An 11,153-nucleotide genomic window follows, 5' to 3' on the forward strand; every position below is an offset into this window, starting at 1 on the left:
AAGTGAAAGAGTGGAGCAGCCATCAAGCAGACGGTGCTACAGTACAACCCCAACGGCTCTGTTCTTCATTGGGAGTATGACTCTGCCAATGCTCGAAAAGAGCTATGCCACTTTATTGCAAGAGAGAATCTACCACTCAACATCGATGAGTCTGCTGCATTTGAATATTACATTAAGCAAGCTCATAATCCTAGGTTAACGCATGTTTCTAGATAGACAATTACTAGAGAGATAGTAAAAACTACAATGCGTGTCATAGCAAGCTTAAATAAATGTTGCAAACATGTACATTTTCAGTTGCTTTAACCTCGGATATATGGACAGGTAGGGCTAAAGAGGATTATCTTAGTGTGGCTGCTCATTTTATTAATAATGATTGAAAACTAGAAAAAGAGAATAATAGGTTTTCGGATGATTGACAATACGCATACTAGTGAAAATATTGTTGAAAAAATATCTCAAGTAGTTGAAGACTTTGGACTCATAAATAAAATATTTTCTATCACTTTAGATAATACCGGTGTAAACTCTAGAGCAATGGATATTCTTATGCCGTTATTTAGTACATATGCTGAATCTTTCTTGTTACATCAACGTTATGCTTGTCATATTATCAATCTTATAGTAAATTCTGGTTTAAAGAGGTTGGAGTAATACCTAAACGATTTTCGTACTATAATATCTTTTGTGAACTCCTCTAACCAACAAATTGTAGCATATAAACAGTATTGCGTTGCAATGGGTGTACGTCCATGTAAGTTTGCTATGAACATGCCGGTAAAGGTGGAACTCTACTTTCTTTATGCTAAAAAATATTCTACCATATAAGAGCACATTTGGTGTGTTTATTCATACACACTATCATCAGCATGGGGTCTGATTTACTCACAAAAGCGCATTAGTATGTTGCCAAAAGGATACTTGAGTTTCTTGAATTTTTTTACGATGCAACGTTGAGTTTATCAGGAGTTTATTATCCAACATCTTGTATAGTAGTGCATAATATTGTTGAGATTATAAACAGCTATGAAAATGGCAATCTTCTAAGAAATTGTGTAGTTCCTATAAAATCTAAAATTTTAAAATATTAGAAAGAAATTCCTTTATTGTATGCATTTGCCTTTATGTTACTAATATTCGTTCTAAGTTATTCGATGTTTATAGTAAATATGAAACAAAGTATGCCAGAGTTCACCTACAACGACCTCCACTGGCACCCACAACAAGTAAGAAGACGACAACGTGGGGAAAAATAATTGGAGGGGGTTCTTCATCAAGAAGTTTAGACTCTTCATCACGATTGTCTACGAGCGCCGGAATTTCATCATCTGGAGGGGAGCTCACAACCTTCATCGATAGCAACGCTATCAGTCACGAACAAGAAAATTTTAATATACTGCAATGGTGGCATAAGCACAAGATAAATTATCCAGTGCTTTCACAGTTAGCACGAGATTTGTTAATTGTCCCCGTATCTACAATTTCTTCGAATGCTGACTTCAGTCTTACTAGATAATCAAAGAGAGAAGAACAAGCTCACAAGTGAGATGGTGGAAATACACATCATATTAAAAGATTGGGAACAAGCTGAAGCGCGAATGCAACAAACTGCAGAGAACACTGAGCTTGAAGATTCATTCAAAAATTTGTATCTAGATGTTGATGAGAACGTGTAATTTTTGTTTTTCTAAGCTAGATTGTACTCTTTTTTTTTCTTTGCTAGAAAGTTTTTAATGAGGCAACCTATCAATAAAGCTCATTTTTAGAATTAAATATGTGTCCCTTTTATTTTTGATTTCTTTATTTTTTTCAAAAGTGACCCGCAACCACTCAAAGATTCACCTCTCTAGCTCTCACCCTCTTATTTCTGATTTCTTTTATTTTCTTAGAAAATGACCCGTCACCACTCACCTCCTGTCTTAGCCTATAAATTTCCACCATCCTAATTCCTAGACTTCCAGAGTTCCAGTGAGGCAGTGATCACATCAGCCACCTATCTCTCTTTTTCTACTTTTTAGCCAAAGGCACTTGCCCACTTCAACAAATCAATTTCATATTTTCATTAATGGATCAAGACGCCGATAACTCACGTGCATGGTCATTTGTATAGCAACATTTTGAAAAGGTCTTTAGAGAAATTAACGAGGAACAGGTAAAGTTTGCTAAGTGTAATATATGTAGCAATGAAATAAGTGTCAGGTCTACATATGGATCAGGGCACTTGAGGATGCATGTTAGATATTGCAAGCAAAATTCTAGGGTTTCTAATGAAACCATGTAATTTTTGGAGCATATGTTGTACTCTTTTTTCCTTCTAATAGAAAGGTTTTTAACGAGGCAACCAATCAATAAATCTCATGTGATCTATTTTTAGTATCTATTTTTTAGAATTTTATAGCTATTATTTTTTATTTTTTCTATTTTTGGATCTCCTCCATGCCCCATTGCCTGTGCCCGTGGCTTGGCTTCACTCCACCCGTGACCCCTCCACCGTGCCACGTCTTGCCTCCGAGTTGCGCCGTGCCTCCGGCCCGGCCGGGCCGGCCACCAGGCTGTAATCGTGCCCGGCCGTCCTGGCACAGCACAATGGCTAACAGGTCGTGCTGTGGGCCGAGGGAGTGGCACGCGGGCTAGCACGGCACGACCCATCATACTAACCGGGCTTGTTGGGTCGGGCCGTAACTGGGCCATACCTAGATTGGCTCGTGCCGCGCCAGCCCGATAGGCCCATTTGGATAGCATTAGAGGGTGATTGGTTGTCTGCATGAACGCATCCTGGCTTGGCGGATTTGTATAACCATAGAGAGAAGTGTGTTTGGTTACCCATATATACTGTTCAAGCCTAGCTCGATGGATGCAAATGTACACCCGTAGTCTGGCCCAGGAGGGAAGCTTCCCTCTGTAACCTGGCTCGGCAGATGCAAGCTCCTTCGTAGCTCATGTAGGCGAACCCACTTGTCAATGTCACAAAATCACCTTCATACGAGCAACCAATCAGAATATTAGCGCTTTCATTGTACCGAGGAGACTATCACATATATTCTTCTCTACATTCATGAGGTCAGTACAGTGATGAACGTCCAACTATTTCCAATAATCAAGCTCCCAGAGAATTGATTTCTTGTTCCACATTCTATTTTCATCACTCGTGGAGGATCATTTTCATTTTCCAAGGACAACATTGGTATCCTTAACCTTACCATAGACATCTTGCCCGCTGAAATGTCTTGGAGGTGACGCTTTCTCCCTTGTGCTGTCAAACTGAGACTTCATTTTCCGGTACTGGTGGTTCCTTAGAAGGAAACATCAATGCCGCATATACACTATTTTCTTTGACTCATTCAACCACATACTCTCAGTGTCATCTAAGCATCGGGGGCAAGCTTCACCTTTTCCTTTACTCTGCTCTCACAAGTTACAAAGTGCTGGCAGATCATTGATGGTGACGAACAACATGGCATGTAGGGTGAAGTATTCTCGCTTTTACTGATCCCAAACATCAACGCCTTTAGACCAGAGTGCTTTAAGATCATCCACCAAAGGCCTGAGGTACACATCGATGTCGTTGCCAGGTTACCTCGGACCAGGAATTAAGGTCGATAACATAATGTATTTTTTCTTTTTACAAAGCCAAGGTGGAAGGTTGTAGATGCACAATACAATATGCCAGATGCTATGTGAGGTACTCATGTTACTGAATGGATTTATGCCATCTGTGCTCATAGAAAACCTAATATTTCTTAATTCTTCAGCGAACCACCCAAATGTGGAATCAATGGTTCGCCATGGAGCTGAATCTGCGGGGTGCCATATCATTGCATCGTTCTTACAGCCCTCCTTATGCCACCGCAACAATTGGGACTCCTTTTTGTTCTGGAACAAACTCTTCAAATGGGGAATTACAGGGAAATACCACATCACCTTTCTAGGAGGCCCTTTTCTCTTGTTGCCTTCCTCCACGTCGTCACCGTCATTTCTACGCTTGTATCGATGGGTTTCACAAATAGGACATTGATCTAGGTCTACATTCTCTCCACGAAACAGGACACAATCCTCCTTACATGCATGTATTTTTTCTACATCTAATCCCAAAGGACAAACTATCTTCTTCGCGTCGTAGACAGTCTTGGGCACCTTGTTCCCCTTTGGTAGCATGTCCTTTAGCATATGCAATAATGCTTTGAAACTCCTATCAGACCAACGATGGGTTGCCTTCAATTGTAAAAGAGTAGGCACTGTAAACAATAGCGTGTATTTCTCCTTATAGCCAGGATAAAATGGTGTCTTCAAGTCTCGCACCAATTCCTAGAATTTGGCAAACTTACAATCACTATACTCGTCGTGCTGCTCAGCATCACATACTATTTGGTCCACATTCTCCACAAAATACACATAGTCATCATTGAATCCTAATATGTATGCGTCCCTGAGATAATCATCCATATCACCGGCTGGCAGGAGTCCTTGATCCGTACGGTCGTCCGGGAGGACCTGATCCATTTTCTCTTCGTTAAGGCCTTCCTCGCCATGTTTGTTCCAAATGTGATATCTTTCTTTGAATCCACGCCTTAATAAGTGATCATACACATTGTCAGGTTTTGGGAACTTCTTCTAATTCTTGCAATCACAGCATGGACACCAAATTGTCGTTTTACCCCGACCTTCCATATCCTCCATCGCGACAATCAAGAAAGACTTCACCCCTCTTATGTACTCGTTACAAGTACGGCAATCAAGGTACATCCAATATTGGTCCACCATCTACAAATTGAAAAAAATATTAATTCTAAATAGAAACGAGAGAGAAGATAGAGTAAGTATAAAAAGTTATAACTCAATTTAACTAAATTAAGTGTGTGCGTGTGTTCAAGTGATATTGAAGAGAACAATTAACATCCAAATATGATACATATTATCTATGGCAAAAGATCCTAGCTAATTTCTAATAGGCAAAGATAGGTTAGGACCTATCTGAGGATGTGTGGCCCGAGTAGGTTTCCATGCTCTTGTACGGTTCTGGACAAAATTTCGGCAGCACCTCCCCGCTGTTCTCCAAATACACGTCTTGACAACGAGCCAAGAGGGTGTGTATTCGGAGAACAACAGGGAGATGCCACCAAAATTCTCTCTAGAACCAGATAAGAGCACATGAACCTACTACTCGGGCCATATATCCTCAAATTATCCAAAGTATGTGGACAATTTGGGGCATATTCTTATAAATATGACGAGTTGCCAAGTCATATTTATAATCAAACACACCTGAACGGGAATGTAGGTTACGCATGTACACTAATTAAGGGGGACAATCCACATATATCAAGATCTGGGAGAAGGAGCAAAATTTCTGATTCCAACTCAAACCCTAGAATTCACCATGAATATATGAGCAAGAGGAGGAGGAGAGGGAGGAGGCAAACCTTCAAAGGCCAGGGATAGACACCAACTTCAAATCACCGAGATTTGATTTGGCCTCAATAGAATCACTAACTTCAGCAACCGCGGCGAACAGACACTGTCTGGTCGTGCTGCTCGGTGAATAAAATAACAGTAAACATCACCCATTAGTGACAGGTTATAAGGACACCCGTCACTAATGAGTGGCCCCGACAGGAAGTCGCCATGGCTACATTTAGTGACGGGTTATAAGGACACCGTCACTAATGACTTAACATTAGTGACGGATTATAAGGACACCTGTGACTAATTATTTAACATTAATGATGGGTGATAAGTATACCCATCACTAATGACACATTAGTGATGGATGAAAACTAAGACCCTATGACTTCTACAAGAAGAGATCGACTTTCAGAATAGAGGCATGCATGCAAATAGAGAGTACTTCAACATCTCATTCAACATAACAAAACTAAACTTCGATGGACGACATCCTAAAGCACTAATGAGTAGGCTACATTTAGTGGCGTACCCGCCACTAATGACTAAATTATTAGCGACAGACATTAATGTGACTCGTCACTAATATCTTTAGTGACGGGTCGTTCGCTCATCGTCACTAATGAACCTTCATTAGTGACGGGTCGTGGCCAGGTCTTGGCCCAGGCCACATATTAGTGACAGCTCGACACTGGACCCGTCACTAATAGTGCGTTAGTGACGTGTACTAAGAAGCCGTCACTAATGACGTATCTCCTTTGATGGTTTCTTATGTAGTGGTCTGTTCTAAAACTGACAGTGACGGGATTTTGGAACCGATAGTGATCACACTTTTTATGGTAGTGAAGTGTGTATGTACGGGTGGTGGTGGTGGGGAGGTGGGGGTTGTTACTCTGGCTTATAAGCTTTGTCCGCCCAAGACGTAGTGCCAAGGACGAAAGCCCAAGAGAGGTTCTATGAATATTGTTCATCCCATAGGTCTATCGAGGCATGTCTCATATCTAAAAAAACAAAGTTTGTTGCATAATTCATGCATTCTCAATGGGCTAAGTTGTGTTTATGTTAGTTGCCCATGAGATTGGGAGTGTTCGTGATTTTCACTCTGTGAAAAACAGACAAAGGAGACACAAAATTAAAGACGGGTTGTAATATGACGCGTCACTTATGATAATAATGATAGGTCATAGTTGTGATCCGTCACTTATTACCAGTCATAAGTGATGAGTCATCCTAGATCAATCATAAGTGGGGGTCAAGGTCAAGTTATAACCCGTCATTTCTTACCAATAGTAAGTGATGGGTCATTCTTACTAGTCATAAGTGACAGGTCAAGTTGTGACCCATCACTTATTATCAGCCATAAGTGACGAGTTATTCTTGATCGGTCATAAGTGACAGATCAAGTTGTGACCCATCACTTATGACCAACTCATTAGTGACCATTAATCAGTGACTAATTCTCAATGGGCTAAGTTGTCTGTATGTTAGTTGCCCATGAGGTTGGGAGTGTTTGTGATTTTGTCTTACATCCCTTGGTGATTTCTTACGCCAGAAGTATCTTCGCTGCTGTGGTTATTATCAGAGTATGTCCAGCAGTAAAATTTGTAACCACATCTGATTGGGCTCCCAAACAAAGGTACTGTAAACTCCATGCTAGGTGCACCATAAAAAGATGGATCTCATAGAGGAACAGGAGTCACTCTGTGAAAAATGAAACAACGACCAGCGAATAAGAATTCAGAATCGGCACTTCTGCACTTAAAGATTTATTCCCTGCAGTTTATAATAGAAGTTTAGGTCTCCTAGTAGACTTGCCCAAAAGTGCTATGTAGAACTTTTAGATACATTTTGGCTCAGGAGACCTCCAAGCAATTAGCGCAAGGAGTGGCATGACGTGGCAGAGGTTTAGGGCCTGTCAGTGCGACAACATAACTTTCAAAGTCAGAGGGGCTGCACTGTGTAGCCCAGTGTAACATGCTGTGCTTTCATAATTTTCTTGAAAAATAGGAGGGGCAGACAGCCCCGATTTATCTTAAGAAGGTGACAAATACCCGATGCAATATTTAATCAAAACTGATACAAGATGCTAACATTCACAATGAACTCAACAGGGCAGATGTTAGCTTGGGACCTACACTTTTCCATGGAACACTATCTTATTCAAATTGTACATGATATTATGTTACATAGCGAGTGATCTTTTGTTACATATTGCAATCCTGAAACAATAAATATAATGAAAAAATGAATGCTAAATATTTTTTCTTAAGATTACAACATCATCAATTTAGTTGTGGTTGTCACCCCAGAACTGAGCTTGGAGCCAGTCTACGGTCTTCTTCTCCACTTGAAATGCCTTGGCTAGGACATCATCGGAGATGGCTGGGCTTGACCCGAAAACAGCATTGGCAATGGTAATAGCACCCGGATTTTGGCTGCTCAGTGCAGCGAGTGCAACAGCTGGCTTGTCAGGGCAAGGGTTGAACTGAAAGTGGATGAGCCCCTCCGGGAATACGAACACATCACCCTTGTTGAGCATCTTGGTGAACAACTTGTTATCCGTGTTTGATGTCACGAAGCCAACATGGAGTGTGCCCTCCAAAACTGTTAGGATCTCAGTAGCACGAGGATGCGTGTGAGGAGGGTTCTCGCCTAGCGGAGCATAGTCAATGCGTGCCAGGGAGATCCCAAGGGTGTTGAGGCCAGGGATCCGCATGACGTTGATCAAGGTGACGTTGGACCCAACCTTGCCAATTGTCGTGTCTCTTGGCTTGTCAAGGTTGGCTGCTAGGAAGAAGTCATCTACCTTCACGCCCTTTGGGTCTTTGCAGACGAATCCATTGACACGCACTGCATCATGGAGGAAACATGTACAAGACATGTCAGAAAGCTAATAATTTCAACGTATATTTGAGCTCATGTAACAGTAGTGTGTGCAATTACAAATCATAACTGTTTGATATTCAGATAATTGAAGGTACATACCATGAGAATCCTTGTCAGCAACGCAGAAATCTTGGAGAGGGCTTGGATCAGAAGCGATGGCTTGCCACGAGAGCAATGCAAGAAGAGTGGTGAGAACAAGGATGATGGTGGAAGAGGCCATTTGTTTTTTGCAGAATCTTTGTGTATTTCTGTTCTCAAGTAGCCTTGTGCTTATTCTGTTTGTGCTGCTGATGCTTTAGCCACGGAGAAGATGGACGTGTATATATAGCAGCAGAATGAGTAGGTGAGGTTTGTGACCAAGTCAATTTATAAGAAGAGGTACGGCTAGATTTAAATGGTCTCGTTACCAGGTAGAGTGCTCTGACCAACTGCAGTTACCTATTTGCATCAATCAACTCTACGAAGCTTCTTCCTCGAGTTCATGCTTTTTAATATGTGTTTGCTAACTAACCTGACGTGGTCATGCTGGGACTGAGCAATTGTTATTTTTTAATATTGCATCTGTGTGATGTTTCCTGATGGACAACAACACTTTCTGTGAGGTTACTTTGATGAAAGACCAATATGAATGGGATGAAACGAAATGAAAAAGATATGGACCAGACTACGCGTCTGTTATTTGGACCGTGTCAAACATGCATGGCTTCTTTTCATCTGGATACACATGCAGAACCAATCAGCAACGTCATATTGCCATACATGATGAGCACACCACGATCAATTGGCTTACTGGGTCACCTCGCTCATAGCTGGCTTCCACAAGTAGATATTAATCTGTATACGAGACCATTTCTATATATGGAGCTAGCTAGTCGATCGGCCTACCTCGTTGACCTCTTCAGAATCTCACCTGCTATATATATGCATGAACCCCTCCGTGCAGCAGCATATATCTGTACTAGAAAGAACAGGGGAATTGATCCTGTCTAGCTATAGATATGGCCTACTCAAACTTCCTTCTCACTGTTCTTCTCGCCTTGATCACTTCTCAGGCCATGGCTTCAGATCCCAGCCCTCTCCAGGACTTCTGCGTCGCCGACAAAGACTCGCCAGGTATATAAGCTTTTCCTCTCAGCCAACATGCAACGAAGCCAAAACATCAAGAAAGATATCGTACGACCTTAGCTTTGTCATAAATGTGGTCGCTAGCATGCATGCATATATAGACGTAAACCACGTATGATATGGTTATTTTAGCTTCCTAGCTAACACATGTATGTTGATGCAGTGCGTGTCAATGGGTTTCCCTGCAAGGATATAAATGACGTTAAGGTCGATGACTTCTTCCTCGCTGCCAACCTCGACAAACCGATGGACACGACCAAGAGCAAGGTCGGGTCCAATGTCACCTTGATCAATGTGATGAAGCTCGCTGGTCTCAACACCCTTGGCATCTCTATGGCTCGGATCGACTACGCTCCTCAAGGACAGAACCCACCACACACTCATCCTCGTGCCACCGAGATCCTAACAGTTCTTGAGGGCTCGCTCTACGTTGGCTTTGTCACGTCTAACCCAGATAACAAGTTCTTTAGTAAGATGCTCAACAAGGGTGACGTTTTCGTGTTCCCGAAGGGCTTAATCCACTTTCAATCCAATCCAAGTTATGACAAGCCAGCGGTTGCCATTGCTGCACTCAGCAGCCAGAACCCTGGCGCGATCACCATTGCCAATGCAGTATTTGGTTCAAAGCCATCGATCACAGATGATGTTCTTGCCAAGGCGTTTCAGGTGGACAAGAAGGTTGTGGATTGGCTCCAAGCTCAGTTTTGGGAGAACAACCACAACTAAGTTATGGACGGTTGTCAAGGTTTAGGCTTAACTATGTAACAAGTAATAAGATGGACTCGATTCCTCTATGTGATGAGGCAAACTAGCATATAATACTAGTTTGCTTGTAGATTGTGTAAAGCATTTATATGACACCATTTGTAAGCTTTAAACCCTATATGGACTGTAGTTGTTAATTTAATTAAGATACAATGGATTTGAACATATATTTCTATAAAAAGACCTATGACTAAATCAGATCACGACATCAATTCCTAGAGTAAAAAAACAAGTGTAAGCATTTGTACGCATAGCACTTATCTAGTACCATGCGTCCAAAATCCGATTTTAGCCCGGCCCACCCACGGACCGAGCATACCTATGCATAGCATTTTTCTAACACTTACCTACTTGCTTTGTGTAAAAGGGTTAAACCCTTTCTTACACCTTCATCCTTGCTTCATATGAAAGGGTTAACATGTAGGTGTCATGTTTGGAACACATACCTGTGTATAAGTTGGCAGCAACCTATCTCTACTCTCACACGACAGTGTCATGTGCCCATACCTACACATACCCGTGCACCTATAGCACCTGCTTCCAAAATCCGATTATAGCCTGGCCCACTCACGGGGTGGGCCTATGTTTTTTTACGCATAACATCTCTCTTATATTTTTGTCCTTGCTTTGTGTATATGGGTTAAACTGGAGGTACTACGTTTGGAATACTTGGATTTATAAGGTGGCCCCAATCTATCTGAACTCTCCATATGGGAAACATCCATGCCACATGGTCCAATGCCACACTAATTTTTTTTAGATGATAGAAGTACAACTTTCGGCCTCTGCACCACTTGCCGTCCATTATGCATGCAACCATTTTTTTTTTAAAAAAGACACTCAAATTCATATCAAAGAGGACTCGACTTGGGTGATCAAGGCATGCAGCCACACCATCAACCAAGTCTCAGCTAGGCTCAATTCCTCCAACACCATACTAATGGGCCGTTGAATTACATATATCACTTGAAAACCAC

The 11,153-nt window shown here is 41.7% G+C and overlaps 2 protein-coding genes across 2 annotated transcripts; one reads left to right on the forward strand and one right to left on the reverse strand.

The window, feature by feature from the left end:
• Positions 1-7,519: 7,519 nt before the first annotated feature.
• LOC133894804 (germin-like protein 8-7) lies at positions 7,520-8,572 on the reverse strand. The gene is made up of 2 exons (XM_062334975.1): positions 8,386-8,572; positions 7,520-8,250 (listed from the first exon to the last, which is right to left on the reverse strand). The coding sequence occupies exons 1-2, from the start codon at positions 8,504-8,506 to the stop codon at positions 7,688-7,690; spliced, it is 684 nt and encodes a 227-aa protein (XP_062190959.1). The 5' UTR covers positions 8,507-8,572; the 3' UTR covers positions 7,520-7,687.
• Positions 8,573-9,211: 639 nt separating this feature from the next.
• Positions 9,212-10,321, forward strand: LOC133895624 (germin-like protein 12-2). Its single transcript, XM_062336077.1, has 2 exons — positions 9,212-9,399; positions 9,575-10,321. The coding sequence occupies exons 1-2, from the start codon at positions 9,285-9,287 to the stop codon at positions 10,135-10,137; spliced, it is 678 nt and encodes a 225-aa protein (XP_062192061.1). The 5' UTR covers positions 9,212-9,284; the 3' UTR covers positions 10,138-10,321.
• Positions 10,322-11,153: the final 832 nt, after the last annotated feature.

This window comes from Phragmites australis, chromosome 16, assembly GCF_958298935.1.
Source record: "Phragmites australis chromosome 16, lpPhrAust1.1, whole genome shotgun sequence".
In the NCBI taxonomy this organism is placed as follows: Eukaryota; Viridiplantae; Streptophyta; class Magnoliopsida; order Poales; family Poaceae; genus Phragmites; species Phragmites australis.